This window comes from Eurosta solidaginis, chromosome 4, assembly GCF_040869045.1.
Source record: "Eurosta solidaginis isolate ZX-2024a chromosome 4, ASM4086904v1, whole genome shotgun sequence".
Lineage (NCBI taxonomy): Eukaryota > Metazoa > Arthropoda > Insecta > Diptera > Tephritidae > Eurosta > Eurosta solidaginis.
This window is the reverse complement of record NC_090322.1, coordinates 24,129,224-24,148,425: the sequence shown is the minus strand read 5'-3', so window position 1 is coordinate 24,148,425 and position 19,202 is coordinate 24,129,224. Positions and strand designations below refer to the sequence as shown.

The 19,202-nt window shown below is 39.0% G+C and overlaps 2 protein-coding genes across 2 annotated transcripts in view; both read left to right on the top strand.

The window, feature by feature from the left end:
- Positions 1-19,202, top strand: part of LOC137247551 (uncharacterized) — a 93,799-nt gene that overhangs the window by 36,351 nt on the left and 38,246 nt on the right. The window contains exon 7 of the mRNA XM_067778537.1: positions 16,565-17,660. Coding sequence (XP_067634638.1) covers positions 16,565-17,660 — 1,096 coding nt within the window. The remainder of the gene's footprint in view (positions 1-16,564; positions 17,661-19,202) is intronic.
- Positions 12,471-19,202, top strand: part of LOC137249316 (uncharacterized) — a 37,006-nt gene continuing 30,274 nt past the window's right edge. The window contains exon 1 of the mRNA XM_067780667.1: positions 12,471-16,049. Coding sequence (XP_067636768.1) covers positions 13,490-15,958 — 2,469 coding nt within the window. The 5' untranslated portion in view covers positions 12,471-13,489 and the 3' untranslated portion in view covers positions 15,959-16,049. The remainder of the gene's footprint in view (positions 16,050-19,202) is intronic.

The window sequence follows — 19,202 nt, the reverse complement described above, 5'->3', positions numbered from 1 at the left end:
CGCAAATGCGGACGCACCCGTGGAATACACCGAGAGGGTAAAAATCCAGAGTTTTATAAATGGCATACGAGACGTGGAAACGAAGCGAGCTACATACGCGAACCCAAAACTGACATTTGCTGAAACGGTATCACATGCATTGACTCAGGAAACTGCCTCCCTATTAAGTAAACCAGCATATAAGGCTCATCGTGTAGAAGTAGAAAGGCCAGAATGGGTAGACACAATTTTGGAAGCACTGAAGGGATCACAGCAGAAAAATGCCGGAGTTATTAAATGTTTCAAGTGCGGCAACCCAGGTCATATTGCACGACATTGCAGCACCGGTCCCAATAGCTCCAACAATGTGGGTGGCCGTAAACGCAGAGCTGAAGGAGATGAGCAAATCTCCAAGTCCACTCAATCGTTAAACTAAAGCGTGTCAGCCGCAAGGGGCGACAGCTGGCTCCCTCAATTGAATGCCCCATAATCTCTATCTCACAAATTGGAAGAAGGTCAAACAATCTTACTGTCGGAGGACATGTGGATGGAAAGGAACGTTTACTGACTGTAGATATGGGTGCATCTCATTCCATCATTCGAGCGGATTTAGTCAACAAGAAGATAACACCATTGCATGGAGCAAGATTGCGTACAGCCACTGGAGAAGACAGCACGGTTCTAGGAGAAGTATCATGTGAAGTCGCAATTGGGAACGTCACGGTAGTACACAATTTTATAGTGGCAGAGATTGTTGATGAAATCATAATTGGAGTGGACTTCTTAATCGACCAGGGCATCAAGATCGACATGCAAAGCAAGACGATGCGATATAAGAACATGGATGTGCCACTTAATTTCGGCTGCGAGAGAGGCTACAGCAGTAAACGAGTGCTGGTGGAAGAGAGTCAGCAAATACCACCAAAATCAGAAGCAGTCATCTGGGCAAAGGTTGATGGAGATTGTGGGACAAACAAATTGTGGGTTGTCGAAGCAGCAAATAAATCAGCACTGAACATACTTGTAGGAAAAACCCTGGCTATGACAAAACAAGATGGACGTATTCCGGTAAGAGTACTCAATGAGTTCAAGTCACCATTCAATTTGACCAAAGGAGCTATTTTGGGAAGATGCCAAGAGGCCGAAGTAGTTATTAACTGTGAACAGCTCCAGGAATACGTTTCATCTAGTAATACTGATCTTTCAAATGATATCACGGCATGGACGCATGGGCTAGAGGAAGCCTATCAGAGTAAGGCAAAACAACTGCTCATAAAATACGCGAACATATTTGACCAGGATGGTTCCAAACCAGGCCGCACCAATGTTGTGAAACATCAAATTGACACTGGAGATGCGAGGCCGATCCGTCAAGCTCCACGTAGTGTTCCACTGGCGAAGCGGGAAGCTGTGAGTCAAATCATACAAGAAATGAGTGACAGCGGCGTCATCGAACCATCAGCTAGTCCATGGAGCTCACCGGTAGTACTTGTAAAGAAGAAGGATGGAAAAATGAGGTTTTGCGTGGACTACCGAAAGTTGAATGACGTTACGAAAAAGGATAGCTACCCGTTGCCAAGAATTGACGACACTCTGGACTCGCTATCTGGTACGAAATGGTTTTCCACACTGGACTTGAAAAGCGGTTACTGGCAAGTTGAGGTGAAGGAGGAAGATAAAGAAAAAACAGCCTTCAGTGTCGGTGATGGTCTTTGGCAATTTACAGTGATGCCTTTTGGACTTTGTAATGCACCAGCTACTTTTGAGAGACTCATGGACCAGGTACTGAAAGGACTACATTGGAAAACATGCTTGGTGTACCTGGACGACATCATCGTATTGGGCAAGAGTTTTGATGAACATCTTAAAAACTTGGAGAAAGTTTTCCAGAGAATAGCTGGCGCTGGTCTGAAGTTAAGTCCCAAAAAGTGTACGCTGTTTAAAAAGGAAGTAAATTATTTGGGCCACAAGGTAACGACAGAAGGTGTCTGTACAGCGAATGAAAAGATAGAGGCAGTAAAGGATTGGCCAAGACCACAGAATCTGCATGAATTGAGAAGTTTCCTTGGGCTGTGCACATATTACCGCCGATTTGTACCAAATTTTGCCAGCGTAGCCCATAGTCTCCACGAGCTAACAAGGAAAAATAAAGCTTTTGAATGGAAGAAAGACCAAGAAGTAGCTTTCCAAACATTGAAAGAGCGGTTGTGCACTGCCCCAATGTTGGCATACCCGATTCCAGGAGCAACGTTTATTCTAGATACAGATGCGAGCGGATATGCTATAGGAGGCGTTTTATCACAACTGGTCGACGGACAAGAGAAGGTAGTTGCATATTACAGCCGTTCAATTGGAAAACCAGAGAGGAACTATTGCGTTACACGGAGAGAGCTGTTGGCATTGGTAGAGTGCATTAAACATTTTCACAAATACCTCTACGGCCAGCGATTCCGTGCCAGGACAGATCACGCAGCGTTGAAATGGCTTCTGCAGTTCCGTAATCCGGAAGGACAATTGGCACGGTGGATCGAGCGACTACAAAGATATGACTTTTCCATTGAGCATCGAAAAGGTAGTACCCATGGAAATGCTGATGCAATGTCACGAAGACCATGTAGTCTGGAATGCAAACACTGCTCAAAAGCCGAGGCTAAAGAAGACATTATAGATGTACGGCTAATTACTATAACATGTACGGATGAATGGGACAAGGAACAACTAAGAAAGTGTCAGCTAGAAGATACAGATCTGTCACATGTTATGCAAGGGCTCGAACGAAACGAAAGACCAAGCAGAGAGGAGATGTCAGCAGAGAGTCCCATTGCGAAGTCATATTGGGCACAGTGGAACAGTTTAGAATTGATATCCGGTTGCTTGCATCGAGTATGGGAGAGTGAGGATGGTCAATTCAAGAAGAAACTGATAGTTGTTCCCAGGAAGAGGATTCCTGACGTGCTCAGCGAGCTGCACAATGGTCCAAGTGGATGTCATCTTGGAACCACGAAGACACTCGTGAAAATTAAGCAGAGATTCTATTGGGTTGGTTGCCGTCAGTCGGTCACCGAGTGGATTGCCAACTGCGAGGTATGCAACAGAGCGAAAGGGCCCAAAACCCGAAGTCATGGCCAGATGAAGCAGTATATTTCAGGTGCACAATTTTAAAGGATCGCCATGGATGTCGCAGGTCCATTTCCTACTAGCAACCGCGGAAAGAAATACGTACTGGTGGTTATGGATTATTTCAGTAAATGGCCAGAGGTATACCCAATCCCAAACCAAGAAGCAGAAACAGTAGCAGAAGTGGTTAAAAACGAATGGGTTGCAAGGTATGGTGTACAAATGGAGTTACATTCTGACCAAGGCAGAAATTTTGAATCAGCTGTGTTCCAAGAAATGTGCAAGAAGTTGGGCATTCGAAAAACACGGACAACTGCATTGCATCCTCAGTCCGATGGTATGGTGGAACGCTTCAATAGAACATTGGAGGAGCATTTAAGGAAAGTAGTAGACAAGTACCATAAGGACTGGGATACACACATATCATTATTCTTGATGGCCTACCGATCGGCAGTACATGACACAACGGGCCAAACTCCCGCAAAGGTAATTTTTGGCAATGACCTTCGACTGCCAGCTGATTTGAAGTATGGGATAGATGCCTATGCGGAGAGGAATGTCAAGAAATCCACTGGTGTCTTGGAAGAAGAGCTGAGAGAGATACACGATCTGGTAAGGCAACGAGCAAAGATTATGAGTGACAAGATGAAAGCGAGGTACGATAAAGCAATTAATTTGGAAGGGTTTCAGGAAGGAGATTTGGTGCTGCAGTGTAACTGGGAAGGCCCATACAAAGTTGTAAAACGGATCAACGATGTAGTGTACCGCATACAAACCACTACCAAACCACGAACCAAAATGAAAGTGGTTCATTTGGAGAGATTAGCAGCGTTTAGATCGAGAGATTTGTCTGACCGGGACGATCAGACTTAGGTGGAGGGCAGTGTCACGGATATTAACAGCACTAAGTTATACCATCACTAAGGCGATGCCAAGGCCACGATAAGCAGTATTTACGTCAATAATCAAATCATGTATACACATATATAAGGCAGCCGAAAGATGTCACACACATATGCATTTACTATGTATGCGCGAGAGACTGTAAACTACAACCATTCACATAAATAATTCAATCATTATGTATCTACATAAACGAATAAATAATTGCGTCTACACATATGTACGTATACGAGCAGCGGAGCGGCAATGCACAAACACATGCATATATCTTATCTGAGTTGTCACAAGAGAGAGCAATAATTTGTGCACGTAGTTGTGGCTGGCGATTTTGTAGCCGAACTAACTAGTAACTTCTGGAAATCGAAGAGCCTAGAAGTATGCAGCGTAAACTATAAAAGCGGAGCAGGCGAGTAAGAAGTAATTCAGTTTGATTTGAGATTTGGATTAAGCGCTATCTAGCGAGCTATAGCAGTATTATTTTGAATAGTAGAGTTTCATTTGAGCTGTAAATCAGTTTGGTTAATAAGCAAGATATTCGTTGCAAAGTATAAGTGTTATTGTGAAGTACTTGAATAAAGGCCATTTTGCATTATTACATATTGGAGTTATTTATTCAACAGTTTAGCGATACGAACTTAGCAGAGGGTTGCAAATAAGGGGATTTGCAAGTAAATTCGTTACAATATTCAAGTTTTTGTTTCTGCTGACCACGGCAGCTCGCATCCATTCAAGTAATATCTGAAGTAAAATGAAAAAAAAAAATTGTTTGCTTTGCTTTTTTCTGTTGCTGAAATTTTTCCAAATTCAAATTCAAGCAATTTTTTAATACTGAAAATCAGTTCAGCATTTTCAAACCCTGTTTCGAATCATATGAAAATGCTTGAATTTCTTATGAAAGTGCCAAGAAAGTATGATAAAAAAATTTACACTAACAATTTGACAACTAGAAATTATTCAAAAACAATCACCCTTATCGCGAAGTTCACGCGGAAATGTGTTCGCCTTCACTTCTTTTGTTGAACCTTTTCCGCCTATCGGCAATTCGGGCGAACAAAAGTTCACTTCGAAACAGCTGATGCTCTATTGCGAATTGGCAGTGAACAAATAATTTACTTACAATTGTGTAAATTTTGTAACCAAGCATATATTTCCTTAAAATACAACAAAAATAGAAATAAAAGATTTTAAAAATAATGTTTAGTATTGACTTAGGTTGGTATTGATTGAGCGTGAGAATATACATAACTGTGAAAGCGGTTCGGAGGCAATTAAGGGAAAGTTCTAACCCTTTGGAGCTAAATGATTCACTGTAAGCTAAAAATTACTATTTTCAGCACTTTTGAATAACAAGTTAATTTTTTTCAATTAGTTTTCGCCAATATTACAGGCTAAACGAGTCGGCATTCTAATATTTGCTAGTTATTCTTACCACTCCTTGCCACAATTGAAGCAAAAATTTGGAGTTCCACTAATTGTAAAATTGTGTACATGTCTTCGTTTTTTCGCATAGGGAAAAGGCGTCGGGAAGGACCATGAAGTGGGTCAGCCAATCTTGTTTCAGTGATGTGCTCAACATTTTGGAAGCGTTGCTTTGTCTACAATGGATAACTTGGCCAACTGATACGTTGTCATAAAAAATAGAATTTACAGCAATACAGGAATTTCACTTCTTCCACTCAGCTTCCGATTGTGGATTATATATTGATTTATTTCTAATAATAAAATAACATATAATAGAGTATCAAATTTCAAAAAAAATATTGCTTAAATTTTGTTTTCCTCTCGTTCGCCTGTAAAATATAAGTGAACAAATTTGGGTGTTCATTTCGCCCGAACAAAGAGCTGCCGATAAGGTGAAATCTTTTTCGAACACGAAACATTTTTTCGCCACCCTCTGCGATAGGGTGAACAAAAACTGTGAATATTTTCGGGTGAAAATAAAACTCGCGATAAGGGTGATTATAGCACTGAAAATAATTTGTAATCAAAATTGATTCGTAAATAAAAATAAAATAGATAATTGACCGCGGAGCTGAAATATGTATATGGGGCATATGACCAAAGAATGTAAGCAAAACTGTACCAAACCTAGAGGAGCCTATTCTAACTTGATATATTAGTTAATTACCCTCAAGGGAAATCAGTAACTAGTGGTACAAAATTATGGTTCAGAACTAGACCTAGAGTGCAAAATAAGTATTAGTTCGTTAATAACTAGATTTTTAGTTATAAAATCGACAAAAAAACTGATACCAGCTTTAACGAGCTGCGGCTACATATGCCTCTTTCTCAACACTATTACCAAAAAAAATTTGTATACAGTTAAGAACTAATGAAAAGTTAAAGCAGCGGGGACAATTTCCACCGCCTAGGACATCGCCATGTTAAATTCGCCAATTGAAAACATGTAAAAGAGATAGATGGCGAACTATTGGTGGTTCAGAATACAGTAGCAATGGACTCATTTTGAACTAGAGACTCTCCTTACGGGGTAGTTTCTGTGACTTTTTGTTTCAATTCGGTATATTATTTGTCTTGGCTATGAGACATTTTTTGATTGGAAGTAGGGGGAACCGTAAAGTAACCATGCCTATCTCATTTACTTGTTAAACATTTTATTAAATTCAAATGGTTTTTCAGCACCTCAGTAGTCTCTGTTGCTAATATATTGTGATGAATATTAGCATCACTAAGCTGTTAGTAAATAATCACGCAACAACAAACATGAACCAGTTACTCTTATGTACATATATATTCGCTTCCCAAGGCAGTCGGTTCTATGTACCGGAGCGACTCGGGATTTTTCCCGACCAAGGACTGTCATTTCAGTGTGACCCCATTTAATTTGTTTCGGCCCTCCCACAAATTGTCATCCTCCCAGCAGCTCCTTGCAGCAGGACTGCTACATATTCTCTTACTCCGGGAAGGTATCGAACCCAATCCGGGTCCGTCTCCTGACCCCTGTCCTGAGAAATGGTCTTGCTGCATTTGCCAGAAAAGAATCTTTTTAGGACGGTCATACTCTGTTCAGTGTGTCTCGTGCAAGGGATGGTTGCATCGGACAGGTTGTTCTGGGCTTGATCCCAAAACCCGACGTTAACGTAACTTTTATAAATCTTTTGTGGCTCCTTGCTGCTCACGCCCAAGGGCATCTCGTAGTCTACGCCTAAGCGTATCCCCACTTCCTTCCAGCAGCTTCGCTGCTCAGCAAGCCACAACAAGTACCCGCTGCTGCTCGCGCCCCACGGCGCCAACAACTCAAACAGCTGATACCACTCATAACTACTACCTTCGTAGTAGAGCTGGTAGCAATGCTGAGCATCAGCCCCTGCCCCCGTCTTCTTCTCCCCCCCTCTTTTCTGGCAGCAATCGTGCAGGTCAGGGAAACAGACTCTTAGTCCCTGCCTCCGTTTGCACCGTCTGCCAGCACAGAATATATAGGTTTGCGACATCCGCTCAATGCAGCTCCTGCCTTGGGTGGTGCCACTTTCCTAGATGTTCTGGTCTCCGCGACGGCAACCCCTCGACGGGTTTCATCGCGCCATGTTGCCAGGTCGCAAACCCAAATCATCCGGGTACTCCAATGCTTGCCCAAGGGCGCCCAGTCCAAAGGCCACAACAGCAATTGCGTCCTGGCCTTCCACAACCTAGGCGTAGTCACCCGTCACTTACCCCTAGAGTGGCGGCGTCACCCCTCATGCACTTCAGAATTCTGCAGTTAAACTGTAATGGACTAACTGGGAAGATTACGGAGATAGTCGATTTCATGAAGCGGCACAACATCCGCATTGCTGCGATTCAAGAGACTAAACTCACAGCAAGATCTGCATTGCAGACCTGCTCTGGTTATAATGTCCACAGGAAAGACCGCGAGAGCGGAAATGGAGGCGGCCTCGCGTTTATTATACACCACTCTGTGCAATATTATATATTTGATCCTGGCATCGACCGCAGGGACAATGTCTTAGAACGTCAAGGCCTATCTGCCCGGTCAGGCGATGCAAATCTAGAAATCATCAACATCTACATCCCTCCTGTCACCTGTTTCCCCAGTGGATACCGCCCTAATATCGAGGCCTTACTCACTGGCAGCAATCGCATTATCTTAGGCGATTTCAATGCCCATCACGACCTATGGCATTCAAACTTGCGGGCGGACAGTAGGGGTGAGATGTTGGCGGATCAAATAGACGAAACGACGTTCTGCACAATAAACGGAGACGCCCCCACACGTATGGTAGGAAGCTGTCATAGCTCGCCAGATATCTCAATCGTGAGCGCAGAACTCGTAAACTGCGTCAACTGGCAGCCGATGGTAACATTGGCATCCGACCACCTGCCCATACTTATTTCGTTCGAGCGTACCGCCGACTTCATCGTCACCGAAAAACGCACTTTCATAAACTTCAAAAAAGGAAAGTGGGAAGAATATAAATCTGCAACAGACAGCAGCTTTGCTTCCCTCCCTATCCCGACTGATGCCCGCCAAGGGGAGCGTGCCTTCCGTAAGGTCATTGAATCCGCCTCGGCACATTTCATTCCCGCCAGGAGAATTCCCGAAATCCGGCCCCACTTCCCGGCGGAGGCCGCGAGCTTAGCGAGGGAACTCGACCTTATAAGACAGCTTGATCCAGGCGACCCCCAAATAAGGGATATAAACCAACGCATCAGATTGCTTGTGGACGAACACAAGCGGGCGAAATGGGAAGAGCACCTAAGAGGTTGTAACCTCTCTACCGGTGTAGGTAAACTTTGGTCCACCGTAAGGTCCCTATCGAATCCGACTAAGCACAAAGACAAAGTTTCCATCGCCTTTGGCGATAAGGTGCTGTCGGATGCGAAAAAATGCGCGAGCGCTTTCTGCCGACAATATATAATGCATCCTACGGTCGACAAAGATAGACGGAGAGCCAATAGACACGCACATAAACACAAACTCAGCGCGTCACCAATTACCATCACCGCTAGAGAGGTTGAGGACGCCATTGGTCGCGCTAAACCATCCAAAGCAGTGGGCCCAGACGGCATAGCCATGCCGATGCTTAAAAACCTAGGGAAAGAGGGTTTCAAATATTTAGCGCAACGCTTCAACCTGTCTCTTTCCACCTTTGTCATACCCGAGAAATGGAAAATGGCCAAGGTGGTCCCGCTACTAAAGCCTGGGAAACCAGCTAACGTAGGTGAGTCATATCGTCCGATATCTCTCCTATCGCCAGTGGCAAAGACGCTTGAAGCCATTTTTCTCCCTTATTTCCAAGCACATTTGCAGCTAGCCCCTCATCAGCATGGCTTCAGAAAACTCCATAGCACTACCTCCGCGCTAAATTTCATTAGCACCCAGATAAATTGCGGTTTGAATCAATACCCCCACCATAGAACAGTACTCGTAGCGCTAGACCTATCAAAAGCTTTTGATACGGTCAACGATGGCTCGTTACTGCAAGACCTGGAAGGGTCTACCCTTCCCCCATGTCTTAAAAGGTGGACCGCAAATTATCTGGGTGGTCGGCAGGCATCGGTGCAATTCAGAAACGAAACATCAAAACAAAGGAGAATTAAACAAGGGGTGCCACAGGGTGGTGTCCTATCCCCGCTTTTGTTTAATTTCTACATATCTAAGCTACCTTCACCACCGGAAGGAGTCACAATCGTTTCCTACGCCGATGACTGCACAATAATGGCCACGGGCCCAGGCCCAGAGATCGATGAGTTATGCAATAAAATAAACGGCTATCTCCCTGATCTCTCCAGTTTTTTCGCCTCGCGAAACCTGGCATTGTCACCGACTAAATCTTCCGCGACCTTATTTACAACATGGACGCCCCAAATGTCGACCATATTGAACATCCACGTCTATGGCACTACGCTACCGACTGTCCTACACCCCAAAATCTTGGGTGTGACGTTTGATCAGGATCTACATTTTGGTGCGCACGCAATCGCAATTGTTCCAAGAATTCAGAGCCGTAATAAAATCCTCAAATCCCTTGCTGGCAGTACCTGGGGAAAAGATAAAGAAACGCTCTTGACCACATACAAAGCAATTAGCCAGCCGATTACGTGCTACGCGTCACCCATATGGTCGCCAAGCCTAAAAACCACCCACTGGAAGAAACTACAGGCCTGCCAAAATACTGCTCTCAGAATCGCCACGGGCTGTCTTCTTATGTCCCCAGAACACCATCTGCATAATGAGGCGAGAATACTCCCCATCAGGGAGAGAAATGAGATGCTGACCAAACAGTTTCTGTTGACTACCCAGAAACCTGGGCATCCCAACAGACATCTGATTGACGAACCAGCACCGCCTAGGGGCCTAAGGAGTCATCTCCATAAGCATTTTGAGGAAATACGGCACCTGAGAACCCAGCCGTATGAAGCGAAAAAACACAAGCAGGTCCTTGGTGAACTCCATAGACAGGCGTCGGACCTTTATGTCGGGAATTGCCCGGTGAATCCAGTACTTGAAGAAAAATATCCAGAACTCGCGGAAGAGGAACGCATACTCCCCAGGGAAACGCGTGTCACTCTTGCTCAACTTCGTTCTGGATACTGTAACAGGTTAAACTCTTACCTATCCAGAATCAACCCCGACATACAAAATGTATGCCCCGCTTGCAATGTGTCCCCACATGACACCAACCATCTCTTTAATTGTAATGTGGAACCAACGCCTCTAACACCCCTTTCCTTATGGTCCACCCCTGTTGAAACGGTAAGTTTCCTTGGACTCCCGTTAGAGGATATTGATGACAATTTGTGATCGGTCGCGGCTATTAGGTGGGGCGAGCATTGCTACAACAACAACAACATGTACATATATACTTAAAGCTAGCAACACTTATGTAGAAGGCGTCGAAGAGCTCTCACACACACACAGATGTAGTCATCAGCCGAAGTAGTTACTCACACATACACATGCATATGGCTATAAACTACAAATATACATGTACTTATACAGCTGGTAACTAACCAAGCAGGAGATACAAAAGTTCTAGAAGGTGAAACGTCCAGACCTTAGCAAGGTGAGTTATCAGTAGTTCAGTTTGATTAACACACGCTATTGTGAAGTACGTGGATATTAAAGTATAATTGTACTACTCCCAAAGTAATCTAAATAAAGACCAGTTTGCAACACTGAATATTGGAGTGATTTATTCAACAGTTTAGTGATTCGGACGTTAGCAGAAGGGTTGAAATAAGCGGAATTTCACTAAATTCGTTACAATATGTATGTAAGTTTGAATACAAATTTAAAACGAACTACGCGGAACCCTCTAATTAAGCATTTCAAAATTTTTCAAATTCAATTTCCAACGCAACATCCGCGGAAATCTCTACATTCACTTTTAGTATGATTATTGAAAACCAAATTCCGAAGATATATGTATATAGAATATGTTCCCACAAAACTTGAGGCTAGAGGTCAATGTAATTTTTCGCTACTTTCAGAATTAAATTTATCGACTTAAATTTTGGTTAGGCTTTTTTGACCAATGTATTTTAGATGCAAAATAAAAACTTTATTTCATCTTTCTACCCGACGTTTCGCTAGTCTCTCTAGCTTCTTCAGGGGGATATCTGTTTATTTAGGAAAAACAACAAAAAACATTAAAGCAAATTGTTAAAAACCGAAATGAAAACTAATATTACATCATATTTTTATATACACATGAATACATGATAAATATCACAAATCACAAATAAACACGTAACACCCTAATAAAACATTTATCACACTTACATATTTATATTGTTTAAATATTAAATTATTCTAAAAAATATTTGTACCATTCTTTAGTGGTATCCTTGTCATACTAAACTAATAAATTTGACTATAGACATAAAGTGTAGGCAGCGGCGACGTCATCGGTATCTTCCTTTTTATTTATTGTTTTGTCTCTATTTTGTAAAATTCTTAAGCTTTCCAATGCTAGTCTGGTTTTTCCTTGTTTGTTTTTTTGTTTGTTTGTTTGTTTTCCCCGACAATAGCTGACATAATTATGGATGATTTACTTGACAACACACTTAAGGCACTTAAGCAAAATCTTAACATCAGTATTAAATTTCTAGTCAAATATGTGGACGATATCTTCGCGATAGTAAAACAAAATGATTTGGAACAAATTTTAAATGCCCTTAACAGCTACCATAAAAACATTCAATTCACGTACGAAATGGAAAAAGATCGTACCATTCCCTTTCTGGACATAAGAATACATAACAACAAAGGAACCCTAATTTTTGATTGGTATACAAAACCATTATCATCCGGCCGTCTCATTAATTTTCATTCTTCACAGCCCCTAAAATATAAAATTAATACGGCAAAAAATATTATTAACAAGGTGCTAACAATAAGCGACAAACAATTTTGGAACAAAAATATTAGTAAAATGAACGAAATTTTAAGAAATAACAATTATCCGAGCACCCTAATAAAAAGCCTGACTAAACAAAAAGTAATTGAAATAAACAGCCAACAAAGTAAATCAACACGAGAAGAGGCAGAAACAAAACAATATTTCAGTGTAACATACATACCGAAACTCACAGAAAACTTTAGCAAAACACTCACCAACAACAAACTGAAAATATCATTAGCCTACAAATCAAACCAAACATTATCGACGATATTCACAAGAACAAAAAGCCCTATTGAAAAACTACAGCAAAGCAATGTAATCTACGAAATAACATGCAAAGGCAATGAAAACGAAGACTGCAACAAAATATACATCGGTCAGACGAAACGGGCGTTACAAGTTCGACTAACCGAACATACAGCTGATATAAAGAAAAAGAAGCAAAGCACAGCATTATCACAGCACACAACAGAAAACGACCATACAGCTGATTTAGCGAATATACGGATACTTGATAAAAACAAACAAGGAAAAACCAGACTAACATTGGAAAGCTTAAGAATTTTACAAAATAGAGACAAAACAATAAATAAAAAGGAAGATACCGATGACGTCGCCGCTGCCTACACTTTATGTCTATAGTCAAATTTATTAGTTTAGTATGACAAGGATACCACTAAAGAATGGTACAAATATTTTTTAGAATAATTTAATATTTAAACAATATAAATATGTAAGTGTGATAAATGTTTTATTAGGGTGTTACGTGTTTATTTGTGATTTGTGATATTTATCATGTATTCATGTGTATATAAAAATGTGATGTAATATTAGTTTTCATTTCGGTTTTTAACAATTTGCTTTAATGTTTTTTGTTGTTTTTCCTAAATAAACAGATATCCCCCTGAAGAAGCTAGAGAGACTAGCGAAACGTCGGGTAGAAAGATGAAATAAAGTTTTTATTTTGCATCTAAAATACATTGGTCAAAAAAGCCTAACCAAAATTTAATTCCATAAATAAATTGACCGGAAAGTCATTATTAATTACCTCGGAAGGCCTGCCGAATAATAATTAACAAATTAACAACAACAACAAAAGGCTCATAAACGGTGAAAAATCAAAAATGAAGGACTATTTTAAACACATGAAATATAAGTATGGCGAACACACATGCATGCGACTAAAATATTACAGCAAGCAATTAGCAAAACTAGCTAAACAAGTTGAGCGCCTAAAATTCTTATTAGAATGCAAAAGATACGATCTAACACCAAACCACCTCAAAAATTCTGTGAAAAGTATCACATTAACAACTACATCACAAAAATTAAAACAGCGACTACAAAAAACCAAACTTGAATTTCTACGCAAAATACTAAAAATGGAAATAACACAAACAAATCTGGATATAAAAACCACAAAAGATTGCATTCATTACACGGAAAAAGAGCTTAAATACAAACTAAGTGAAACAGAGTTCAATACATTTAAAAGCAAACAACACTTCATTAGTCAAAATATAGGAAAAGAAACTGAAGAAACGCACGCATCGAAAATACATACCTTAAAAGAACAACAACTACGCAACCTAGGAATTCGGACAAACAACGATTGGTTCGTCAACAACACAAAAATAAGTTTTCCTGAAGAAGTAAAATGGCTATTATCTCTAGGGAAGAAATTCACATTACCTACAACAAAAACGAATTTCTCACCTATACACATAATAGCTGAAATGGAGCAAGCTATCCAAGCACTGAACGACGATAAGGCAAAAGAAATGGCAAGAAATAAACTGAGCAACCGAATTCTCCAATTCAAAAGGAATATAAAAAACAATGCGATGGAAAAGTTTATTACAACAGCGTACAATAAAAGCAAGTCCTTCCTGAACTTACACAAAAACAAAATTATCATAACGGAGGCAGACAAGGGAAACAAAACAGTGGTAATGTACAAAAGAGAATATATGGAGAAAATGCACACGCTATTAGACGACAAAAAGACATACAAAAAAGTCAGAGCTGACCCAACAGACTCCCTACAAAAGAAAAATAATAAGATAGTGGATGATCTTTATAAACAAAAATACATCAACGCAAGTGAAAAGTTTAAATTATTCTGCTCCGCAGCCATTGCACCCAGGCTTTATGGGCTGCCAAAAATCCATAAACCCGATATGCCCCTACGTCCAATATCGTCCTCCGTAAATGTACCCTGCTACCAATTTTCTAAATATATAGGAGAAAAAATTCAAAATGTAACGTCAGAAGAATACAATATCAAGAATGTATTCAGATTAAAAGAAAGACTTCAAGATATACATGTAGATGAAGATGAAGTGTTAGTGTCCTTTGATGTAGTATCCCTGTTCACAAACATTCCCACCAATCTAGCCATAAACATAATCATGAGCAAATGGGACCAAATTAAGCCCACAACTAATATACCAAAGAACAAGTTTCATGACATACTAAAATTTTGTCTATTAGAAAATAACTATTTTATACACAATAATACAAACTACACACAAACTTTTGGTATGCCAATGGGCAACCCACTTTCCCCGACAATAGCTGACATAATTATGGATGATTTACTTGACAACACACTTAAGGCACTTAAGCAAAATCTTAACATCAGTATTAAATTTCTAGTCAAATATGTGGACGATATCTTCGCGATAGTAAAACAAAATGATTTGGAACAAATTTTAAATGCCCTTAACAGCTACCATAAAAACATTCAATTCACGTACGAAATGGAAAAAGATCGTACCATTCCCTTTCTGGACATAAGAATACATAACAACAAAGGAACCCTAATTTTTGATTGGTATACAAAACCATTATCATCCGGCCGTCTCATTAATTTTCATTCTTCACAGCCCCTAAAATATAAAATTAATACGGCAAAAAATATTATTAACAAGGTGCTAACAATAAGCGACAAACAATTTTGGAACAAAAATATTAGTAAAATGAACGAAATTTTAAGAAATAACAATTATCCGAGCACCCTAATAAAAAGCCTGACTGAACAAAAAGTAATTGAAATAAACAGCCAACAAAGTAAATCAACACGAGAAGAGGCAGAAACAAAACAATATTTCAGTGTAACATACATACCGAAACTCACAGAAAACTTTAGCAAAACACTCACCAACAACAAACTGAAAATATCATTAGCCTACAAATCAAACCAAACATTATCGACGATATTCACAAGAACAAAAAGCCCTATTGAAAAACTACAGCAAAGCAATGTAATCTACGAAATAACATGCAAAGGCAATGAAAACGAAGACTGCAACAAAATATACATCGGTCAGACGAAACGGGCGTTACAAGTTCGACTAACCGAACATACAGCTGATATAAAGAAAAAGAAGCAAAGCACAGCATTATCACAGCACACAACAGAAAACGACCATACAGCTGATTTAGCGAATATACGGATACTTGATAAAAACAAACAAGGAAAAACCAGACTAACATTGGAAAGCTTAAGAATTTTACAAAATAGAGACAAAACAATAAATAAAAAGGAAGATACCGATGACGTCGCCGCTGCCTACACTTTATGTCTATAGTCAAATTTATTAGTTTAGTATGACAAGGATACCACTAAAGAATGGTACAAATATTTTTTAGAATAATTTAATATTTAAACAATATAAATATGTAAGTGTGATAAATGTTTTATTAGGGTGTTACGTGTTTATTTGTGATTTGTGATATTTATCATGTATTCATGTGTATATAAAAATGTGATGTAATATTAGTTTTCATTTCGGTTTTTAACAATTTGCTTTAATGTTTTTTGTTGTTTTTCCTAAATAAACAGATATCCCCCTGAAGAAGCTAGAGAGACTAGCGAAACGTCGGGTAGAAAGATGAAATAAAGTTTTTATTTTGCATCTAAAATACATTGGTCAAAAAAGCCTAACCAAAATTTAATTCCATAAATAAATTGACCGGAAAGTCATTATTAATTACCTCGGAAGGCCTGCCGAATAATAATTAACAAATTAACAACAACAACAAAAGGCTCATAAACGGTGAAAAATCAAAAATGAAGGACTATTTTAAACACATGAAATATAAGTATGGCGAACACACATGCATGCGACTAAAATATTACAGCAAGCAATTAGCAAAACTAGCTAAACAAGTTGAGCGCCTAAAATTCTTATTAGAATGCAAAAGATACGATCTAACACCAAACCACCTCAAAAATTCTGTGAAAAGTATCACATTAACAACTACATCACAAAAATTAAAACAGCGACTACAAAAAACCAAACTTGAATTTCTACGCAAAATACTAAAAATGGAAATAACACAAACAAATCTGGATATAAAAACCACAAAAGATTGCATTCATTACACGGAAAAAGAGCTTAAATACAAACTAAGTGAAACAGAGTTCAATACATTTAAAAGCAAACAACACTTCATTAGTCAAAATATAGGAAAAGAAACTGAAGAAACGCACGCATCGAAAATACATACCTTAAAAGAACAACAACTACGCAACCTAGGAATTCGGACAAACAACGATTGGTTCGTCAACAACACAAAAATAAGTTTTCCTGAAGAAGTAAAATGGCTACTATCTCTAGGGAAGAAATTCACATTACCTACAACAAAAACGAATTTCTCACCTATACACATAATAGCTGAAATGGAGCAAGCTATCCAAGCACTGAACGACGATAAGGCAAAAGAAATGGCAAGAAATAAACTGAGCAACCGAATTCTCCAATTCAAAAGGAATATTAAAAACAATGCGATGGAAAAGTTTATTACAACAGCGTACAATAAAAGCAAGTCCTTCCTGAACTTACACAAAAACAAAATCATCATAACGGAGGCAGACAAGGGAAACAAAACAGTGGTAATGTACAAAAGAGAATATATGGAGAAAATGCACACGCTATTAGACGACAAAAAGACATACAAAAAAGTCAGAGCTGACCCAACAGACTCCCTACAAAAGAAAAATAATAAGATAGTGGATGATCTTTATAAACAAAAATACATCAACGCAAGTGAAAAGTTTAAATTATTCTGCTCCGCAGCCATTGCACCCAGGCTTTATGGGCTGCCAAAAATCCATAAACCCGATATGCCCCTACGTCCAATATCGTCCTCCGTAAATGTACCCTGCTACCAATTTTCTAAATATATAGGAGAAAAAATTCAAAATGTAACGTCAGAAGAATACAATATCAAGAATGTATTCAGATTAAAAGAAAGACTTCAAGATATACATGTAGATGAAGATGAAGTGTTAGTGTCCTTTGATGTAGTATCCCTGTTCACAAACATTCCCACCAATCTAGCCATAAACATAATCATGAGCAAATGGGACCAAATTAAGCCCACAACTAATATACCAAAGAACAAGTTTCATGACATACTAAAATTTTGTCTATTAGAAAATAACTATTTTATACACAATAATACAAACTACACACAAACTTTTGGTATGCCAATGGGCAACCCACTTTCCCCGACAATAGCTGACATAATTATGGATGATTTACTTGACAACACACTTAAGGCACTTAAGCAAAATCTTAACATCAGTATTAAATTTCTAGTCAAATATGTGGACGATATCTTCGCGATAGTAAAACAAAATGATTTGGAACAAATTTTAAATGCCCTTAACAGCTACCATAAAAACATTCAATTCACGTACGAAATGGAAAAAGATCGTACCATTCCCTTTCTGGACATAAGAATACATAACAACAAAGGAACCCTAATTTTTGATTGGTATACAAAACCATTATCATCCGGCCGTCTCATTAATTTTCATTCTTCACAGCCCCTAAAATATAAAATTAATACGGCAAAAAATATTATTAACAAGGTGCTAACAATAAGCGACAAACAATTTTGGAACAAAAATATTAGTAAAATGAACGAAATTTTAAGAAATAACAATTATCCGAGCACCCTAATAAAAAGCCTGACTGAACAAAAAGTAATTGAAATAAACAGCCAACAAAGTAAATCAACACGAGAAGAGGCAGAAACAAAACAATATTTCAGTGTAACATACATACCGAAACTCACAGAAAACTTTAGCAAAACACTCACCAACAACAAACTGAAAATATCATTAGCCTACAAATCAAACCAAACATTATCGACGATATTCACAAGAACAAAAAGCCCTATTGAAAAACTACAGCAAAGCAATGTAATCTACGAAATAACATGCAAAGGCAATGAAAACGAAGACTGCAACAAAATATACATCGGTCAGACGAAACGGGCGTTACAAGTTCGACTAACCGAACATACAGCTGATATAAAGAAAAAGAAGCAAAGCACAGCATTATCACAGCACACAACAGAAAACGACCATACAGCTGATTTAGCGAATATACGGATACTTGATAAAAACAAACAAGGAAAAACCAGACTAACATTGGAAAGCTTAAGAATTTTACAAAATAGAGACAAAACAATAAATAAAAAGGAAGATACCGATGACGTCGCCGCTGCCTACACTTTATGTCTATAGTCAAATTTATTAGTTTAGTATGACAAGGATACCACTAAAGAATGGTACAAATATTTTTTAGAATAATTTAATATTTAAACAATATTGTAACGAATTTGCTGCAAATCCTCTTATTTGCCCCTTTTGCTAGGTTCGTATCGCTAAACTGTTGAATAAATAACTCCAATATTGAATAATGCAAAAATGGCCTTTATTAAAATGCTTCACAATAACACTCAAACTGTGCAACGAATAGCTTAATAACCAAACTGATAGCTCAAATGAAACTCCACTATTCAAAATAATACTGCTAT